This window comes from Parasteatoda tepidariorum, chromosome 7 (assembly GCF_043381705.1).
Source record: "Parasteatoda tepidariorum isolate YZ-2023 chromosome 7, CAS_Ptep_4.0, whole genome shotgun sequence".
NCBI lineage: Eukaryota > Metazoa > Arthropoda > Arachnida > Araneae > Theridiidae > Parasteatoda > Parasteatoda tepidariorum.
In genome coordinates this window covers 92261465-92282647 of record NC_092210.1, presented here as the reverse complement: position 1 = coordinate 92282647, position 21183 = coordinate 92261465, and the positions used below count along the sequence as shown (strand labels likewise).

Here is a 21183-nt window from a genome sequence, read left to right as displayed (position 1 = left end):
AAATATTAAAAAAATAAATATTAATGGGTGGATGGATCCATTGATCTTTTCTCAAGACGGATTTCGGCCCTCAGGACTGAAGAGTGCATCGACTGTTTAACAGAATTGCGATAAAATATGCACAACCAGTGAATAAGTTTAGTCCATGAAAGACAGTGATAAGATTTAATAACTTCAAAAATGTTTTGACAGTTTTAAAAATTAAAATAAAAAGATATTCTCAAATAAAAAAAATTTATAATAAAAAGATTTAAATATAAAAAACTGAAATACAAAAAGGTTATTTGGATTAAAAAAACTGGATATTTTTTAATTTTTAAAATAAATCATTAAATAAATCAAGATTGCTTAATACTCTGACTCTAGATTTAATAATTTCAAAATTTTACAACATATTTTTACAGTTTTAAATATAAAAAAACTGGCTTAAGTATAAAAAGTTTATTTAGATTTTTAAAAAAAAACTGAGTTAAATACTGAAAAAAAACCTGGATATTTTAATTTTTAAAAGATATTAAACAAATCAAGATTGTTTAATACTTTGACTCAAGGATTCAATGGAACCAAAAGATTAGGAAATTATCGACTATACCTTTTTTAAAGATGAAACATATTTGTTTTTATGTTGAAAAATTTAAAAAACATATTAAATGAATGAATATACTATGTACCATTTGTATTGAAAATTCCAAAATCTGATAAGTGTAAAATGACAACACATGATTGCCCAAATGCCAAGGATACAGACTGCAAGATATTTTCATCTATGCTTTGATCAACAACAATCTCTTGAACACCGCAATGCACATTGTGAAGACGAATCAGAGGATCTCTCACTGAGGACATATAAATGTAAGGCCTAGTATCCAGAAAATCCTGCAAGAATTTATATTTTATTAAATGTTGAGTTAAAAATTATTAATTTCTGAATTTATATAACTGTTTTTACTTTTAATGTTAAGTAGCAGATTTATATTCAACATTCACAAAAAAATTCTGGTTTTCACATTTCACTCAAAATCATTAATGCCTTTAAACTTCTATGATAACCTCTCCTCCAAATAAAAGTATTTAAAGGTGTAGTGTATATCTACCACTACAAAAATATAATTCCAATTCACCAGTATATAAGACAATGTTAACTCGATTCTATGGAGTCTCATACATGGAGGTTGACATGGCTGGTATCTACTACCCCGGTGACCTTTGGAGGAGATGTCAACACGCCTACATCGACAGTAACTCCCACTTCGATCTGAACACGCCTACTTCGATGGAAGGTACACAATGAACAGTTGAATTGATACTTGTGACTCCGACACATCCTAGCACTGTTACACAGTTTCGAACAATGTCGGCCTGCATACACTCGATTGCTAATGGCAACACAGGAGCAACCACGACTGTGAACTTAATACAGCTCTCACGTTCAGCACTCAAAAAAAGTAAGGTGAACTTAATGCAGCTCTCAAAAAAATATGGTGATCTTAATGCAGCTCTCCCGGCTTCTCACAAAACTGAAATGAATCAACTAGGGGTATTCGTTCATCTAATTATATCGCAGATATAATTCTGGTGGGGGAGTACTGTAGTGTATCTACCAGTACAAAAATATAATTTCAATTCACTAGTATATAAAGCATGTTAACCTGATTCTATAGAGGGGTACCTTTTCATAGATGAAGGTTGATATTGTCGATATCTACTCTCCCCACAAATGCAATATTTTTGTTTTTTCCCCTGGCAACTTAATACAGTAAAAGTCTGTTATAGCGACACATTTGTAATAGCGCAAGAAATTATTGTTATAGAGAGCCTTTTCATTATTAATAAATACCCATATTTAATATTAAAATAGCAATAAAAAAATCAAAAGAAATAGATATATTTATTTCTTTATTTTTATCAACTATTTTGCTTTAAAATACATATCTAGAGTATATTACTTTTGACGACAGAGAGCAAATTTAATTAAATAGCTTTATGAAAAAAGATGTCTACAATAGGAATTAATGTCCAATTGTTTTTTTCAAAAAATAAAGTGAAATACTTTTTTGAATCATCCATAACAGAGAATGACATTAATGTTGAGTTTACCACAACATTAACCACAGTCTTACATTACATGAATAAAATTATGTCTATTAGAACCACTAAATTAACATGCTTCTCTTTAAATAAAACAAAGTGTTGGAAAAAAAACCTCGATAAAATTGACTTGTTAGAATATAATTAACAAAAAAAAAAAAAAAAAAAACCAGCAGCACAAAACTTATGGTTCAGTATTAAGTAATCTAGTTTCAATTCTTCAAATTTCACTTTTTCATGTATCTTTCAGGACGTAAATGAACAAAATTTAGAACTTAACAAATATCAGTAAAAACTATCTTTAATAAAGAATAGTAAAAAGTACGATTTTAGCTTATTTTTTTATGAAATCTATTAAAATTTCTCCTAAAAATTTTTTTTGTTGAAAAATAATTTTACAAATAATACTTCGGTCAAAAAAGCCTGAAATATATATATATATATACATATATATACATACACATACGTACAGTGCACAAAAAAGGACCACCCTGAATAACTTTTGATCTAATGATCGGATCTTCATGTTCTAGGACTCAATCGTAATGGCTCCAGGGTGTGAACTCAAGTATGTCTTTGGATTTGACAATTTCTGAAATTAAAAATAAAGAGGGTAGCTGCAATCTGGGAAATATGGTCTCAATAATTTGATCACAAGAGTGCTTCAAAGTTTAGACCCCTTAATGTAAATTTTATTTTTTACATATTTTGTTATATCTTGAGGACTTTTTAACCAAATTGAAAAAATTTTGCACACAATTACAAAATTCGTTTATCCAAAGATAATTTCCATGCAAAATGTAACTTATTGTAAATATTTATTGTTTTTTTATTTAAGAATAGTCAAAAAAAAGTTTGAAATGTAAAGTACACAATTTGAGCGGTCAAATAGTTCCTCAAATTTTAAATATCTGAAATTTTTGAAATTCAATTTCTCATAAATTATTCAACCTATTTTACTCAAATTTTGCATTTTGCTTCTAAAACTACTTCTTTAAAATAATCAAAAAAATCAAATACAAAATAAGAATTATTTTTTATAAGTTATTTTTGCAGGGAATTATCTTTAAATCGAAAAATTTTTACAATTGTATGCAAAAAAAATTTCAATTCAATTAAATAGTTCTCGAGATATAGCGAAATACACAAATAGAAAAATTAACATTAAGGGGTTCAAACTCTGGAGTGCTCTCCTGACCAAACAATTGGAAATCATATTTCCCAGATGAGGAGAATAGTTTAGGGGACATAAATCCAAATCCATCGAAAAAAAAGGTATGTTTATTCAGAGAAAGTATGCTTCTGTGTCTGATTTCGTAACTTAAAATACCATCAGCATAAATTAATTAGCATAATTGAGGTCTCCCCCTCAAAGCATTAAGATTGAGTCCCAGAACGTGAAGATCCATTCATTAGATCAAAAGTTATTTAGGGTAATCCATTTTTTATTTCGCACACTGTAAATACATACCAGGATTGTTGTGATCACTTGATTTAAATATAATGTTCTTATTTTAGGGTCTCTGTTCTTTACTATTACTTAAATAAAATTTTATTTTTCTTCATGTTCTTGTCTTCTATTTTCAAAAAACGATCGGCTACCCTAAAAATTGCGATGCTAATGATTTCAAAGTTTAACATATATACATTAGAAATATCAATAGTTAATAAGAGTAAGAAATGTTTCTTTTTTGCATAACCATAAAAAAAGTAAATTTAAAAAAAAAGCATCCACAGAATTTAAAAATATTTGTGAAAGTACATATCCATACAGGGTATCTGCTACATTTTAGATTTTCAAATTTATTCTCTGACAATAAATTTAAAAAAAGCAAAAATTAAAATTTTATACTCTGCATCCTTTATATTTATAGATTTAAAAAACAGAGTAAAGAAAGAGTTGAAGCAATAAAATAGCTGACAAAAATACAAAAGCAAATAATTTTTTTTTTCTTCTCCAGAATTATATTCTAAAGATACTTTTCTTGTGTATCGGAAAGGAAAGAAATACTCCTGATTTTTCTGTTATCAAAATAAAATAAATAAAAAATTCGCCAATGATTGGCTTGCCTTCAGCTAGAATTTAAAATTGATAAAATAAAAATAAATAAATAATAACAAAAATTCTGAAATCACACAAGTTTAAAAAGATAATTATTCGCTCTAAAAATGATGTTTTTTCTCTCGTTTTTTCAAACACCATAATTCTTTAAAGAACATAAAAACATTTTACATTTTAATAAAATAAGACTGAGTGGGGATTTCGTTACAAATTCAGACATCATTCAGAACACCATAAAATTGGAGGGGGGGGTAGATTCGATGTTAAAAATTAGATTTTTTAGCAAACCTAATCCATGACTTTTCATGATTATTTTTGTTTTAATAGTTAAAATCATGACAAATTTTGTTCAACACCGAAATTCATGACTTTCCAGGTGCGCAGATACCCTGTCTATATTATAAAATGTAAAACAACCTCACATTGTTTCAATTTTATTGCCTGTCCCTTATTTCACCGGATTCCCAATTATTTACGTTCAAAACAAGAAGCTAAAATTGAAATACTTTTAAATAAAGAATACATTGCAACAAACATACTTGTAAATTGCTTATTGTACTGTTGGGGGATGTTTCGTGGGAAGAGAAGTCTTCAGAGCTCAGCTAGAAAAGAAACAATTTTAATAATTCCCAAATGCAATAAATATATTGAAATATTACGCATGTTCTGACAAGGAAACCATAATGACAAATAAAAACAATAGTTGTTAGTTCATTAGCAAAGTCAAATAATGTAAATTTCAAAGTATATGTTACACAAGGAAAAGAATGGCTCTCTTAAAAACTAAAAGTGATCAACATAATTGTTTTGCAACTAGTATTATATTAGCTTAAATTTAAATGAATTTAGCATCAAAGATTATCGAATCAACTCCATTAAAAACGATAATTTCTGATTATTTATTATAGTTTCATACAAAATTTAAAAATCTATCATATTATTTAAGAATCCATTTAAGTATTCATCTCAATAGTATTTAACTTTTAAAAAATTAGCATACTATTTGTAATTATAAATTCAATATGTGATTTGTAGTAGAGTATGAATATAATACGCGATTTGTAGAATCCTCGGTATGTGATTTGTTAATTTAGTATTAATTATGATATTTTAACAGTATATAATTTCAAAATAACGTTTTACTATACACATTTTAAAAAAAATACTCAAGGACTGCAGTTGTTTTAATTTCTTAAATTCATCAAATTTCCTTTTCTAAGTATTAGCTTTCACACATTTAAAACAGATAAGGATGGTGAATATGTTGTTTAACAGTTTAGTACTTAAGTACCTTCGATGATCCTTCAGTCCACAATATATATAGTTTGAGAATTACTGTATTATATAATGGAACTGATCGTTTCTAAAATCAGATTAAAGACATGAATTGATAAATTTTGTTACTGCTTCTTCTTTGTCAACACAACAGCTCCCTGCAGGCCTTGGCTGCCTCAACAGCTGACAAATGCCAGTGTCTCCTATCCAAGGCAACACCCTTCCAATTCTAATCTTTAGGGTTTTCAAATCATTTTTGCTCAATCAAGTCGTTGAGCCATCTAGTAGCGGGTCTGCCTCTGGGAAATTGTTTGAGTGAGCCACCCCTATATAGGGTGTGGAGGTTCCATGTACCAAATCTCAAGTCCCATTCAAGGCCGAGTCGTCTGGGTAAAATGGAGTTGATATATGCACAGTGCTGGTTTCTGAACTGGGTGTCTGTTACATTGTGGGGAAGTTGGTCCCATGCCGAACCCCCAACCTGGAGGTTCAGCCCCCTGGGCGCTGGGTACCCATTTTAGTTGCCTTTAACAACATGTATGAGCTACATTGGTAATATTCTTTCTCACCCGGTCACTACACAGTTTTGTTACTGCATTTATTGAAAATGACATTTATTGAAAATAACATTTCTTTTAAATAAAATTATCTAATTCTCAAAGAGTTACAAACAAGGAATTCTGCAGATAAGGCCTGAACCACATATAATTATAATATTCCCTAAGTTTAAACTGCCAAACTTTGCAATTTTTACTATCATTAATGTATTAGATCAAAAATCAATATTTTTTGTTCATTCAAATCAATCATTTTAAAATTTTGCATTTGTATCCATAGAGAATGGAAGGTTCTGAACTCACATATAAATCAGGAATATCAGGACAAAAAGCTTATATAGTTTGCTTATGGTAAGAACTCCCCCTGCCACAAAGTCTGAGGCCGTCTGCTGCTATGGGAACAAGAATAGCGCATTTCAGAGAGGGTAGCTTCTCTTCTCTCTAGGGCTAGCGAAATAGACTGAGGAAAAAGATTCCCTTTCTCTCGCTGCCCCGACCCAAAACCTGTCCTAAACAATTACCCCACACCCCTACTTAAAATAGTTATACCTCGTTACCATAGTCACCGCCACGGACCAGACAAATGGTTACGGGAGTTCTTTCCTTAGACAAACTATATACAGTGAAACCTTCGTTAAGCGGACATTCATGGGACCAAAAAATTTGTCCGATTATGAGAGTTGTCCTTTTACGGGAAGGGTACCCTAATAACGAAATTTAACACCGTAAATTGTTTTTAGAATATTCTCAAAGATGTAGAAATAATTAAATAATATCTACAAGGATACTGTAAATATCTACAAGAATATTTATTTAAACAATAAGAAAGATAAAAAAGAATATATAAAGAAGTTTGATATAAATACATAATTCTGGATGTAGCTACAGATAAATAAATATAATTTTCCTATTAGCATAGATACTCAAGTTAGACATATGATACCAAATAGGAGCGTACTGTCCTCAGTCCGTTTCAATTATTAGGTTCACATCCCCTTACACCTACTTATCATTTGATAGGGAACATGGTTAATACCTTCTTGGAAAATAAACCTCCCATGATTCACAGAAAAAAAAGTAATGCATACCTGTAAGTCATGAGGACCTATGGAGATGATTATTCACAATTGATCAGCTATCAAGTGTCTGAATAAATGTTTCATTTATATAAACACCTCAAAGATTATACTTCTGTTCTCTTTTTTTTACCCAAGTTGTGTTAAATACAGTCTTCAAATTGATAAGAAAATTAAGGAAATTTTCAATGGGAAAGAAGCATTGAAAGAAGTCATTTCAACTTGAGGGGTCTCATAACCTGTATGGTCCAGAACCTGTATGGTCCAGATCAAAAGATGCCGATGTCAGAATTGTGCAGTACCATTTTCACTCCTTTCTTTACAAAGATAAGGCAAGGTGACAGGAGAAAGATTGATTTTTCGGTGGTGAAATAGCTTAACAATATTTTTAGTCATGGATAAGGCAAAAAGTTTTATTAGCATGCTTTAAAAATGGTGAAAAGTTAAATTTTTTTAGCTTGCAATTTATTTAGAAAAAGTAGTGTCCGGTTTGTAGAGGTAAAAAACAACGTTTCAGGACCAAAATGACTGTCCGCGTCTGGTTACGGGAGTGTCCGCTTTGCGGAGAATGTACGTAATGGTTTATTCATAGAAGATTCCCGGGGAATTAAAAATATGTCCGTATTGAGAGGCGTCCGCTTTGCAGGAGTGTCCATAACAGGAGGTTTCACTGTATATATATATATCAGGGAAATATATTTTTATTAACAAAATCAGAGATATCAAGACAACTAAGAACTCTGTAAGAAAATCAAATAAAGGGAAGAAAGCAATTATATAACACAAACATATTTTAGAAGTTCTTGCTAGTCATGTTTATCAATAGTCTACTTGCAGATTCATAATATACAACCTGAGGTGGTAATAAATAATCATAATAGTTTTTTAGAACAGCAGTTGTCATAGCAACCTGTCTGTCAATATACTGCTATATTTTATTAGCCTTTATCTAAGATCCTTATTCAGCAAAGAAATCACAATAAAAATTATCATTTTCAAGAAGCAAATTATGCCTTACCTTATTCACAGAGAAAACCAAAATATTGGCATTATTATTATTACTCAAAACGGTTTCAACATTTTCATTAAAAGACCAGTCGTCTCGTTCTAAAGCTGACACGGGTTTCACAAGCAATGCATTCCTGAAAAAAGCATGAAATTTTTTCTTTTTAAAAATTATCAAAATGATATCCTTAAAAATGCTATCATCTTAAATGTTTAACTTAAAAATGGTGTCATCAATATTCACTAATTAGGCATCAAATTTAATTAGGCAAATTAAAAAAAGAATATGTCACTGATTTTCAGCATATTTGTCTGTTATGTAAAACACCAAGTTTTTCATAATTTTATTTAATAACCATCTTGGAACAGCCAACCCAATTTTATGGGTTTACGACTACTAATGTTCAACTTCGCAGTCTTGTAATTTTGAACCCAATCCAGAAGACAAGGGAGCTCCTGGATCAAGTATCGGAAGAAATTTGCCCTCGTGGAAGACTTTTTGATTGATCTAACCCGCATTTGCGTTACATGGAGAGGAAGACCACAAGAATCTCCCACAGTTAACCAGACGGCAAGGAGACTCTAACCCATAATCCATCTACCACTAAGGATATTTCACGTCAGCATTGTGGTCGTTGCAAGCCGGATGCGGAATTTGTAACAACTGGGATTCTAACCCGGTTCGCCTCATTGGAAGGTGAACGCTAGATCTGTTGCTCCATTAAGTATTCAAATATACATTTTTGAAAATTTAAAATTATATTAGTTCTTATAATTTTTAAATAGTTCTACCTCAAGAATTACTTGATCTAGAGAATTTAATCTTTTCATCCTTCTGTTAAGTTTATAATGACATTTTTCAGTGTTTTCATCTCAGAAAAAAAATGGGTGAGAATTTCTCACCCTTTCTCAAAAACAGGGTGAGATTTCAAAAAGTTAAGTGAGATTTCAAAAATTAAAAAAAAAAACGTAAAGAGACTTGAAAAAAAATAAAATTTCTTTAATTATGATGCATTTTTAACATCTTCTAATTTTTAAAGCATTGAATATTTTTGCTGCATCATCCTATGGAAAATGTTCTACATCTACTTTTTCATCAGCTATTCTCATTAGGTTGCTCAAATGCGTATTTGTTTCGTTTTGATCGCTTCTACCCACATTTGTTTCATTTTCATTTGTCCGTTTCGGAGTAGAAGATATTGGCTTTACAAGGTATTTGTCCATCTTACATTAACGAGCAAAAACTTTTAACGTCTTACATGAAGAAACCTTACCTACGGTAAACACGTGGTTGCAGAGAAATGCGTTCTGAAAGAGGTGCAGATGTTGAAAATAATAAAAGATCCAGGAAGAAAAGTGAAACAGATTTCATTCTAAATGGCGCAAATTAGAAATTTTTTTCAAAATGCGAGAAATTCGCGAATTTTGAAATTGGTTTACTATAGAATGCGCGAATTTCTCGCGGTAATCATTTTTTAATGCGAGAAAATAAAAAAATATACGAGATTCTCGCGCTGTAGTGAAAACACTGCATTTTTGTAGTACGCCTAAGTTCTTTAAAAATTCTAATTATAATAAATTTTTAAAGAAGCAAAATTAAAATTTTCTAATAATAATAAGTGTATCTTTTCTTCAATGTTAGAAGCAAATTTCAAATTTAGTTATATGAACATGCCACATTTTATCAACAGAACCGTAATGTATATATATATGTAGTGATTTGTGGAGCAAGGGAGAAAAATAAGACAGTAGTTTAACAATGACACCATGATCGGCGAGAGCTGCCTACACGCAGCATAGCAGGACAAAGACTGCCTGCTAAATTAGTAAATGAGTAAGAAAGTTATTAATTTGTTATTAAAGTGTAAATGAGTAAGTAAGTTATTAATTTGGGAATTTTCCTGTCTCGACACTCTGTCGCCTTTCAATGAGGAAGTAGGCGGTTTCGAGGATGACGAATGATGCAATTCCCACAACTACTACATTTCGGCCATCCTGATTCTCTCATTAAAATCAGCTTAAGAAACAGTTACCTGAAAAAAAGAAAAGAAAACGAGAAAGCAAAGTATAAAAAACATTTTTTTTAATTTACAGATTACGGTTTCATGTGTGACGGTTCATGTGAAGACGAAGTGTTATTTGGTCCTTCATGATTCTCAACTTTTAATACTTCATATCTACCATTCTTCTTTACTTTTGTTATTTGGTAGAGAACTTTGGTCTTAATTTGAGACCAGATAGAAACTGAGTTATCTGGATAGTCTTGATATTCATTGGCTTTCTTCCTTCTTTTATTGTATTGCCAGCGGTTCATGATATTCTTTTTCTCTAATATTCTCTCTGTCTTGGATTCTCTCCATCCAACAAGTCCTCGCATTTTCACTCCTGTTAAAAGTTCGAATGGTGTTCTTTGAGTGCTCCGAGAAACTGTATGGTACTACTGGAACAACCACTTAGTAGGTATAATGCATGATTTCCACTTGTCCGTTTGCTGTTAGTTATTTTCACGTCTTCCATACCTTCATCTTGCCTCAAAATCTGTACCTCTTTCAGTCATGAAGAGTTCCCAAAAGTTACGTGTTGAGTCCCCATTGAAATGCCATTAATCCGCCCCAAAAATGCTCTTTTACATGCTTTTGAATAAGAAAAATGTATACATGACGAAAATTGTACAAAAACAAAATAACAGAGAATGTAAAATATAAAAAAAACTGGTTTTATAAAGCGTACATACATATTTGTATTTTGGTCACTTAAATGCAACGTACACACAACTTAAATGCTACTATATGCTTAATTTTAGTCACTGCTTTTCTCTTCACTGGTCTTTGCTTTTTTAGTCGGATTAAAAAAAAAAACTGCCCAAGGTGGTTTGTTTCTTCCTCCTTTTCAGAATGCTGCAGAAATGAGTTAAGCAAGTGTCATTAAATAGCTCTGATTTACGACCAGTTGCAACTTTTTCGGGATGTTTATTATCCACGAGCTGAGAAATTCTCTCCCACATTCCCAAGAACTCTTTTATCTCACTTGTAGAGATAACCTCCTCCATCTCTGGCTCTTCCTCGAAACCAATTTCTTGCAGAACCCCCAAATGCTGCTGTGGCTGTAACTCCTGTAATTCCTCGGTCGTCAGTTCCTGAGAGGATCCTCGGCGAGCTCGTTCACATCTCTCTCACCCATCACCAGGTCCATGGATTTTCCGAGAGACACAATCTCCTCCTCCACTGGCACTTCGGATTCACAGACTCAGGTGACAACACAATTTTCAGCTACAGACTCACTCCGACCACACAGCTTCTTCAATGCAGAGGTCAAGGTCCTCGTTGTAACACTCAGCCAGGCCTGATCAATAATTCTGAGGCATATCACAATGTTAAAGTGGTCCTCCAGTACTCTCGAAGGGTGAGGTTTGTGTTCTCTGTCACCTCAAAGCAGCGTCGGAACAGGTGCTTAGCGTACAGTTTTTTAAAATTAGAAATCATCTGCTGATCCATGGGCTGCAGGATAGGAGTGGTGTTAAGTGGTAGATAGAGAGCCTTTATAAACTTGAACTTTTAGAGGATGTCAGGTTCGACGTTCGTGGGTGAGCAGGAGCATTATCGAGGACAAGAAGGGCTTGCATGGCCGTTCCTCCTACCTCAAAACAAAACTTCGCTCGCTCGACAGCTCGTATCTCAAATAACTCGTATGTTAGGGCACTCGTATCTCGAGGTACCACTGTATATATATGTTACCGTGAATGTCAGCCATCACATAGTCGCTTTGGTAAGGGGTCCCTACCAGGGTGGAAGGTGGGCGCACGATGCGCCAACTTAAAGCTTGGGGGGGGGGGCATTGGCTTTGGTGAATGTCCGAAATATATGATTTGATTTTAATTTATTTTTTGATATATTGATTTATTCGATATTTTAATATCTGCGGAAGTTAGATTAGGAGAAATATCAGTGTTCGAGTACCGGTCAAATGCATACTGGCAGTGGCACTTAACTTTAAAAAAACATTGCTGGGTATATCGGGTAGTTGCACGGAACCTTAAAAAAAATCAGTAAGAAATAACAGCAATGGGATCAATTTTTAAAATTTATTTGAAGAAAAAAATAAAGAAATTAACAAGAAACATTGAAAGAACACATGATATAACAAAGAGAGATTAAGCTCATGACTGGTCTTACAAATACAAAATATATTTAAATTTTTATAGACTTTTTTTTATAACTGTCAATGAGCAGCAGGCCCAATTTTAGTGTTTACGACTACTAATGCTCCATTACCAAGCCTTGTCATTTTGAACTTAATACAGAAGACAAGGGAACTCCTAGATTAAATATTGGGAGAAATTTGCCTCCGTGCTGGACTTTTTGATGGAACTAACCTGCATTTACTTTACATGAAGAGGAAATTCTTTAAAACTGCAATTTTTGATTTACATCTAAAACAGTGGGGATATTTCCATATCATGATCTGTCGCTGACCAACTACAATCAATACGGTGCCAAATAGATTTTAAACCAGCAATTTTTTTGTTTTAAACATGCAGATGGGATTGTTTACGAGTTATACCTCTAGGGACTTTCTGAGCTGTTTTTTTTTTTTAAGTTTATTGCTGGCCTGAAGTTCCAAAGCCTTGGCGATTATCCTGCCACAGTTAACTTTATTAATAAAATTAGTTAACAATAATAGTTAATTAAGAACTAAGAAATTTGTTAACGGAGGGCCGCTGATAAATGTTTATTTATTTGCTACATTATCCTTTGAAATGCCCATATTAACTTGGATTCTGATGCACAAAATAATCTGCAGGAGAGTTGCACACATTTTTTAAAGTTTCTTAATAAATAAGCCTCTTTTAGTTTGCTATTCAAAACATATCCTTAATATAGATGGGGGAGGGGGTTAGATGGGGCAAAGCAAAGAATCTAAGACGCAACAGTTACTAAAGTATCTTTTTAAGTCTAGTTTACAGTGAAAAAGATTTCAGTTCCTAGAGTTTTTGTAGGAAATTATGTGACTGGATATGTTCTGTAATGATGTGGCAATATTCCCAAAACAAATAACACTAGAATAAACAAAACAGTGAGAAAAGTATTTTACCCTTTAACATTCCATAATATTGTGGGCACTTCATCGGAATTTACTAATTGTAAAACGAAGATAAATAGAAATATTGAAAATAAAACGGAACGTTTGAAGAACATAATTGTTTTCTACTAATATATCTTACAAATATACATATAGTTTAATTAGACAAGTAAAATTTCAAACAACCACAGAAAACATTAAACAATCATAGATCACAAGATTTCTGCTAAAATTACTACGTTTAGATGTATTGTTGCTGCTGAGTCCAAACTAGGACAGGATTACCCTTCACGATGATTGGAGTTGCTTGAATTGTATTCAGTGAAAACATTCCCTTGAGGTATTGGCTCTATTTTTATTCCCACCTTATCATGTGATTAAAGGTAAAGTGAAGTGAGCAACTGTAGGCGTCGGCAGCAGACGAGCTGAAGAGAATATCAGAAGTTGTGCTTATTATTGTTAATTTCTATTCTATGCTCGATCTGTTATCGCATTAATAACTAAAGATGTCTACGAAAACAGCCATGCCTTCTATGAGTGCTAATCGTGCTTTAAAAGAACATTCATTAGTTGTTACGCGAGATTTCATATCTCAACCACGAATAAGTAAGTTTAAGTTGATAAATGTAAATAATCTTTCTAAATAACACCAAGTATTTTCCAAAATTAGTCGTTCCTGTAGTAAGTTTTGCTCTGTTAAATCAAAAGTAATTAATTTTTTAAGATTTCGATTTTCTCCCCTTTTATAGAGGTATATTTTTTTATTATTTAAAAGACAGTGAGTATTATCTGTCTCATTTTTGTTCTAGCTATTTTTTGTATTTTCGTAATAAAAAAAAGGTATTTTAATAATTATAATTGTGCATGCATAAAAAATTACAAGTTTTATTAAAAAGTTAAAATTACAAGTTTTATGTTAATTTCAAAATAAATTTGTATGGGTATTACATCTGTCTAGGAACAAGCACTGTTATCTTTCACACAATAGGGTCATAAATCAACCAGTTTCTGTTACTCAGATAGTCATGTGGTCATTCCTCAGCTTGCTCCTTATCAAATTATTAAAGTTATGTTTGCTTATCTTTATTTTTGTAAATAAAAATCTAACATACAATTCCTTTTTTTTAATAAAATGACTATTGTACATTTTATTTGGTTACTGTTATAATATATTAAATTTATCTATGTATTTATAAATTTAAAAAGTTCAAAACAACACAAAAACAGAGTTGGAACTCTTATATAAATCGCAGTTTTATTAATTATTAGGTCGATAAGATCAGCAGTGTTACTGCTCATAAATAGAGCAGGTTCATAAACTGTTGAATTTGAATTATAACCTAATCTGGTTATATCTTTAGAATATGTCTCCAAAGTTAACTAGTTAGTATGTGTGTTTAATTTTTATTGAATAAATTTATGTTCACTGTATAGCTTAACTTTATTTATTTAAAAAAATTTTTTTATTAAGATTTATTTGTCAGGTTATTGTTAGAAACTTGCTTGTACGTGTTAACAATGTTTGGCAATTGAATATGAATAAATTGAAAATTGATGCATATCATTAAATTAGTAGCTTCTCAAATTCAGGATATTTTTTTTTTCTAAGATGTTTGGGGAAAAGCATAATTTTGTTAAAATTCTTGAACCTTTACACAAAAAGTAAGAAACAAATCATGATTTGTTTTGTATGCAGTACTGATTTTAGCTTAACATGGTTAATATATTGTATTACTGCAATTAAAACGAAATTAATAATTAACCATTGTTTGTATGATGCTTTTCAGTTTCGCTGGACACAAGAAAGTGCAACTATTTTTTTAAAAAAATTAGTAGAGGCAGGGGTCTGTCTAGGTTTTTCTGAGAGGTACTTATTTTTAAAAAATTTAGGCTTAATTTGTAAAAATTATATTAAAAAAAACAACACAAAAATATGAATTTATCGTTTTTTACGAGACAAAAAAATAAAATTTTAAGAAAAAGTTAAGAAAAGTATGTTGCGACGCTACCGTTGAATTTGTGAAGGTATCGCTAAACAGTAGTAAATTTGGCTTGGACAGACCCCTGAGAGGCCCAAATTTTTTTGTTGACTTACTTTTGCGACTTTTCACAGAAAGTTCTATTTATACTTATTAATAAAAAATCTGTTTTGAGAAAATAGGTAAGTAATTTGTAGAAATGAAATAAAATTTTCTTAAAAATATAAAAGCTATGAAATATTATGAAATAAATTTTTTTTAAAATATTTATGTATGTTTTTCCTGCAAAAGGAAATAAATTGGGCAATTTCAAAAGGAAAAAGTTATTCTACTTCTTTTGAATGTACAAATATCAGGATTAGGTTTTCACGTCAAAAACAATTCGAAAAGTGTTAAAATCTGACAAAAACATGGGGTAAGTTTCTTCGTATGTGAATGATGACATAATACTTGCGTTATATATAAAATATATACTAGGCAGAATTATTCAAACCAATAATTGGTTTTTATAAAAACTTACTTTAAGATCAATATTATAAATATTCAGTTTATATTACAGGCAATAACTCTTGAGTTTTAATTATTATCAATCAAAATATTGATTTTAATTATTTTATGATACAATTTAGGTAGACTTTTTTAGATTAAATAAAATTAAAGTGATCACCAATAATATTCTGATCTCAAAACTTATAAAAGTTTTGTTTGATTCTCAATATTTGTTATTACTTATTGTTACACAGGGAAGCGAAGTACAGTAAGACCCCACTTAACGCTGTTTCATTTAGCGCTCTTTTATTTCAACCTGAGGACTCCCCCAAATATGTACATCACATATCCAAAACAATGCAGTCGTGTTTCTTGTTTGGTGCGGTGCTGTGCGAACCCATTTTTATCATTTGAAACATTTGTTGACATTATTGTAAGTACATATAAATTTATATAATACTATAACGATTAATACAGTGACAAATATTATGATCTTTAGTTTTTATTATGGGTGATAATGAAAAACAAGAAAAGAAAGCAACCAGAAAAAGCATTTCACTGGAAACTAAAATGCAAGGGATTAGAAGATTAGATTCTGATGAATGTCAATCTCAAATTAGTTCTGAATTGAATTTGGCAACTTCAACAATAAGGACAATTCTTAGGAATAAATAAAAAATACTGTCATTAGCAACTGCAACTACGTCAAGCTTTGCAACTAGAATTACCCATTCTAGAAATAACATTATAGAGGAAATGGAAAAACGACTGTCTGTATGGATTAACCACGAAATTGAACGCAATATGCCATCAAGCCAGTCTATCATAACGGAAAAAGCTAGAAGAAGTTTTAATTACATTCAGGTTGAGGCAAGTGACATAAGTCAAACTTTCGTTGCTATTTGAGGATGGTTTAATAGATTTAAACATCGAAATAATCTTTGCAACATAAAGATTACAGGAGAAGCAGCAAGTGGTGATACGAAAGCGGTGGCTGAATACCCAGCGACATTAAAAACAATAATTGAACAAGGAAACTATCCTCCAGAATTGGTTTTTAATGTTGATGAAGCAGGCTTGTTTTGGAAAAGAATGCCAAAACGAACATTTCTATCCCATGAAGAGAAACGAGCACCGGGATTTAAAGCCGCAAAAGATCGCTTAACACTTCTACTGGGTGGTAATGCAAGCGGAGATTTCAAATTAAAACCATTACCAGTTTACCACTCCAAAAAACCCAGGAGCGATGAATGGCATATCTAAATCAACTTTGCCTGTAATTTGGGAGTCTAATAAAAAATCATGGATAGCTATGAAAATTTTCTAGAATTGGTTTGCTGAACATTTCTGCCCGTCTGCTAAACATTATTACGAAATTAAAAAACTTGAACATAGAGCACTACTATTAATTGATAATGCTCCAAGCCACCCAACAAACTTATCAGACTTAACATGTATTCCAGTCAAAGAGGTTTTTTTGCTGCCTAACACAACTGCCTTAATCCAACCAATGGACCAAGGCGTTATATCCAATTTTAAGGCTTATTACTTGCGGCGAACATTAAAGTAGATATTTCACAAAATAGACAGAGAAGAATAGCAAACAATAAGAGAATTTTGGAAAAACTATAATATCATGAATGCTGTAAAAAACATAAACCTTTCTTGGAATGAGATAACAGAAAGATCTTTGAAAGGAGTAAGGAAGAACATTTGGCCAGATTTAAGTAAGAGCGAACACATTGGACACTCTGTCGATAAGAATGAAATAATGGAAGAAATAGTGGAATTAACAAAACAAGCCGGTTTAGATGAGGTAAATGTGGAAGACGCCGAAGAAATAGTGCAAAAAACAGCAGCTAGTCTTGCTAATGATGAGCTCAAGGAATTAACTGAACGAGAAGAAAACAAAGAAATTGAAAGTAGTGATTTCGAAGAAGAGCAAAAAGAACTTTCAATGGTGTTTATAAAGAGGAATTTGACCATTATAACTGAAATTATGAACCGATTTGTTGAAAATGATCCAAATTTTGACAGGAGTTCAAAAGCTAGATGTTTTATCAACTTATCAACAACTTCTAACAGAACACAAAAGGAAAACACAAACTGCATTAGATGCCCTCTTAACAAAAAGGCAGAAAATTGGAAACACAAAATACACTGAATGATCTGAGTGACTTAGAATTTTATTTGTTTTTATAGGTACAAATATTCGTTTATATTGTTTTTATTTTTGTAGGAAATAGATGTTTGGTTTTATTTTTATTGAAAAAAACATAATTAATAAATTTAATACCTAACCAATTTTCTATCCATCTTCCCCTAACCCCATTATTTACATGTTAAGATAGCCTCGTTTAGCGCTGTTTCGCATTACGCTCTACTTTGATGGAACGTAACCTACGTGTTAAACGAGGTCTTACTGTATGTATGATTACTCGAATGAGTTTGTGGGGGTCTAAAAAAATCTCTTTAAAATTTCTACAAAAAATTCTTTTAAAGAATATTACTTTGCAAAAATTTTCCTTGTTAAAAAACATGTCAATATTCGACTTTATTAGTTGGAATTCCTTAAGTTTTCGAGTGGCATCTTAAATTTTATTTAATGAAGAATCACTATTTTAAGATAAAATTAAGGTATTTTAAGATTTCAATTAATTATAGTACTTAAGCCAGCTTATTCAAGAGTGTGAAATCAAATGAATTTTTTTCTTACATAAATTTTATTTTCCAAAAATGTTTTAAAACAGAAGTTATTGTGCTAAAAAAATTAGGGAAATTTTGATCCATAAAGAAACATCTATTACTATTTGAAGAATGATTAATAAATTCAGTAGTTGAAAGAAATTAAAATTGAAAATCTCTTTTAGTGATCATTGATTTTATTCTTCTATTTACATTTTTATCTATATTAAGGTTATCATGAATTGTTTTAAAATATTTTTCATTTAACTAAGACATTTTTTTTTGTAATGTAGCTTATAAAACAGTCTCTGGAGTTAATGGACCTCTTGTTATATTAGATGATGTCAAGGTAGGCTCTTTGATTTGTATATCTACACTAAGTTTTTCTTCTTTTTTTCTAAAAAAACTTTTATACTATTATACATTAAAACTATTATACATTATTTTCTATTATACATTAAGTTTCTTAGATTGATTTTTAATTAGTTCAAATATTTTTTTTTATATTTTCAATAAAATAGTTACAATTTTATATTCCCATAAAATATCTTATGACTTTTTTTTCTATTGATTGACAAGTTGATTTTTTTCTATTCACGATTGCAATGCTCAAATCCTCCATCTCAGAAGACCAGCTCCATGTCTTGACCCTTCCTACTTTCCTCTCCTCCTTATCTTAGTTGTATACAAGGGTGCTGGCAGAATAATATAAAAGAGGGTGCAAACCTCTAACAAACAACCCCCCCCCCCGAAAAAAATTTAAAATATTCTGTTATAACATTTTATTTTGTTATTATATATACTTTCATCTGTTAATTTTTTTCAAAATACATTTCTTCATTGTTAACAAGATATTTAAAAAAAAGTACAATTTTCTTGAACTTGCAAATTTTGCCACGAGAAACTGTATTGATAGCGCTGGCATAGCTACTGACTTTGAAACACAAATAATTACAAACAGTAGTTTCGTATACTAACGTGTTTGTGCACGCTTAACATTGGTATATATTGTGTTGATGAGCTTTTACAGTTGTGAGAAGTCAGTATGTGTTATACACCATTGTTAAACTAAATAGCTAATAGAAAATATAATACAGTACAGAACCTGTTTTAAATCAACCTGCTGCCCACGGTAGCTTCGAAAATAATGAATTTTTTTTTCTAAAAAATAAAAAAAATATTGAATTGCAAATTTGAGTCATCACTTTTTAATGCGCTCAATTTGCACAGATTCCATTGTAAATCTATTTTGTTTCTCAATCACCTTTTCAACAGTTATTGCTACGAAATTCTGCATGATTTTAAAGAATCCAATTTTTAATATGATACTATGATGCATGAATTTCGAATTTTAGTAATCACTTTTTCAATATATATATATATATAAATATAAATATNTACATACATACACATATATTTGCTAAATCAATTATTGATAAGAGGAAAAATTATGTGAAAGGGAAAATTAATAGAAAGAGTATGTTTTTTTTTAACAAAAAATTCTTTTTCTGCATTAATTCTAGCATTTAAGAGATTTAATGTTCTGCAAATATACAATTTTTTTTTATATAAAAATTTAGTTCTAGAACACTTACGTTTATTTAGAAATTATCATATTTGCCACCAACTTGACTAAATGGATCATGGTATATTACAATGAAGTCATTTAATAAAATTTTCGTCATATTATTTAAAAAATTTTGTTCTTATTTAGGCAACTGTTTTCATAATTTTCGGCTACTATTTTCATTCTTTAGGCTACTAAAAGCAACAATTTTGTTCATTTTTTTCTGTGGCAACCCTGAAGGATATTTTCCTTTTTCTCAATATTTTTTCTATTTAATTGTCAAACACATTTTTCAAAATTGCCACAACACTTTCTTTTAGAACTATGGTCAATATTGTTTTCAGTTCCATATAGTTTTCTAACTTATAAGAATTCAATCTATATGAAAATCAAGACAGAAACTAAAGTACTTCCTTCTTCTATGACTCTTCGTCTCCATACACTGATGGTGAAAGCATGCCAAATGTTGCCATAGGTAGAGAGTTCTGCTCTACACCAACTGTAGCGGTGGCCCCCATCCCCTCCAAGCTCTTTGGTGCATTCTTGGGCAAATTCTAAATTCCCCCCCAAAACTGTTCGTTTATTTAGTGTAAAAATTCCCCCCCCCCTCAAGCTTCAAGCTTAAGTAAGAAGGTGGGCTCGTGCGCCCACCTTCCCCCCTGGTGGGGGCCCCGGACCTGTAGCCCTTTTTGTTCGCCAATAAATCAAAGTGATTTTTGTCTCTCATATTTCCACTTTAGGGGTCAGAGCTTCCTTGATATTTGTCTTCTTTTTTTGGTAAAAAGTATTTAATTCTGAATTTTAGCTTTTTGTCCTTATATGCCTGTTTTTTTTTTATTTGTTTTTTTTTTAAAGTTTATATTTCCCTATTTATAATTATTAGTGCAAGAGGGATAAAAAGGATTGTTTCAATATTCATTATGGCTTTATAAAGTTTTTAATTGTTTATGTGCGGAAATATATATGAGCAATATATTTTATGCAATTATAAAATATATTTATTTATTCAATTTATTTTGTTAATTTATGTTACTAAATTGTTTTTTTTTTTTTTTTTAAATCTGGATTTCTCTAATTTTCTATTATTGCAGTCCAAGTTTCAAAGCTGCTTGTTCTCTATCTAAAAGGAATCTGTTGTGATAAAAAAAAAATTTACAATTATTAACTAGTGTAAAATTATTAATGTTTTAAAGTGTCTTTTTTTTATAAAAAATTAATTAATTAATTAAATTTTTTTGCAAAGGAAAAAAGACAATTGTCACAAAGTTAGAAACAAAAAGTTTTTTCTTTTTTTTTCTCAAAAATATTTTAACTGTAAGTG

General features: G+C 30.7%; 2 protein-coding genes across 2 annotated transcripts in view; one reads left to right on the top strand and one right to left on the bottom strand.

The window, feature by feature from the left end:
* The window catches only part of LOC107443916 (V-type proton ATPase subunit S1), a 42362-nt gene extending 28981 nt beyond the window's left edge, over window positions 1-13381 (bottom strand). Inside the window, exons 1-4 of the mRNA XM_016057943.4 lie at window positions 13155-13381; window positions 8077-8200; window positions 4690-4752; window positions 672-876 (exon numbers count right to left, since the gene is read on the bottom strand). Of these exons, the coding sequence (XP_015913429.1) occupies window positions 672-876; window positions 4690-4752; window positions 8077-8200; window positions 13155-13258 (496 nt within the window). The 5' untranslated portion in view covers window positions 13259-13381. The remainder of the gene's footprint in view (window positions 1-671; window positions 877-4689; window positions 4753-8076; window positions 8201-13154) is intronic.
* A 63-nt stretch (window positions 13382-13444) lies between these two features.
* Window positions 13445-21183, top strand: part of LOC107443915 (V-type proton ATPase subunit Vha55) — a 51365-nt gene continuing 43626 nt past the window's right edge. The window contains exons 1-2 of the mRNA XM_043047554.2: window positions 13445-13748; window positions 18589-18644. Coding sequence (XP_042903488.1) covers window positions 13649-13748; window positions 18589-18644 — 156 coding nt within the window. The 5' untranslated portion in view covers window positions 13445-13648. The remainder of the gene's footprint in view (window positions 13749-18588; window positions 18645-21183) is intronic.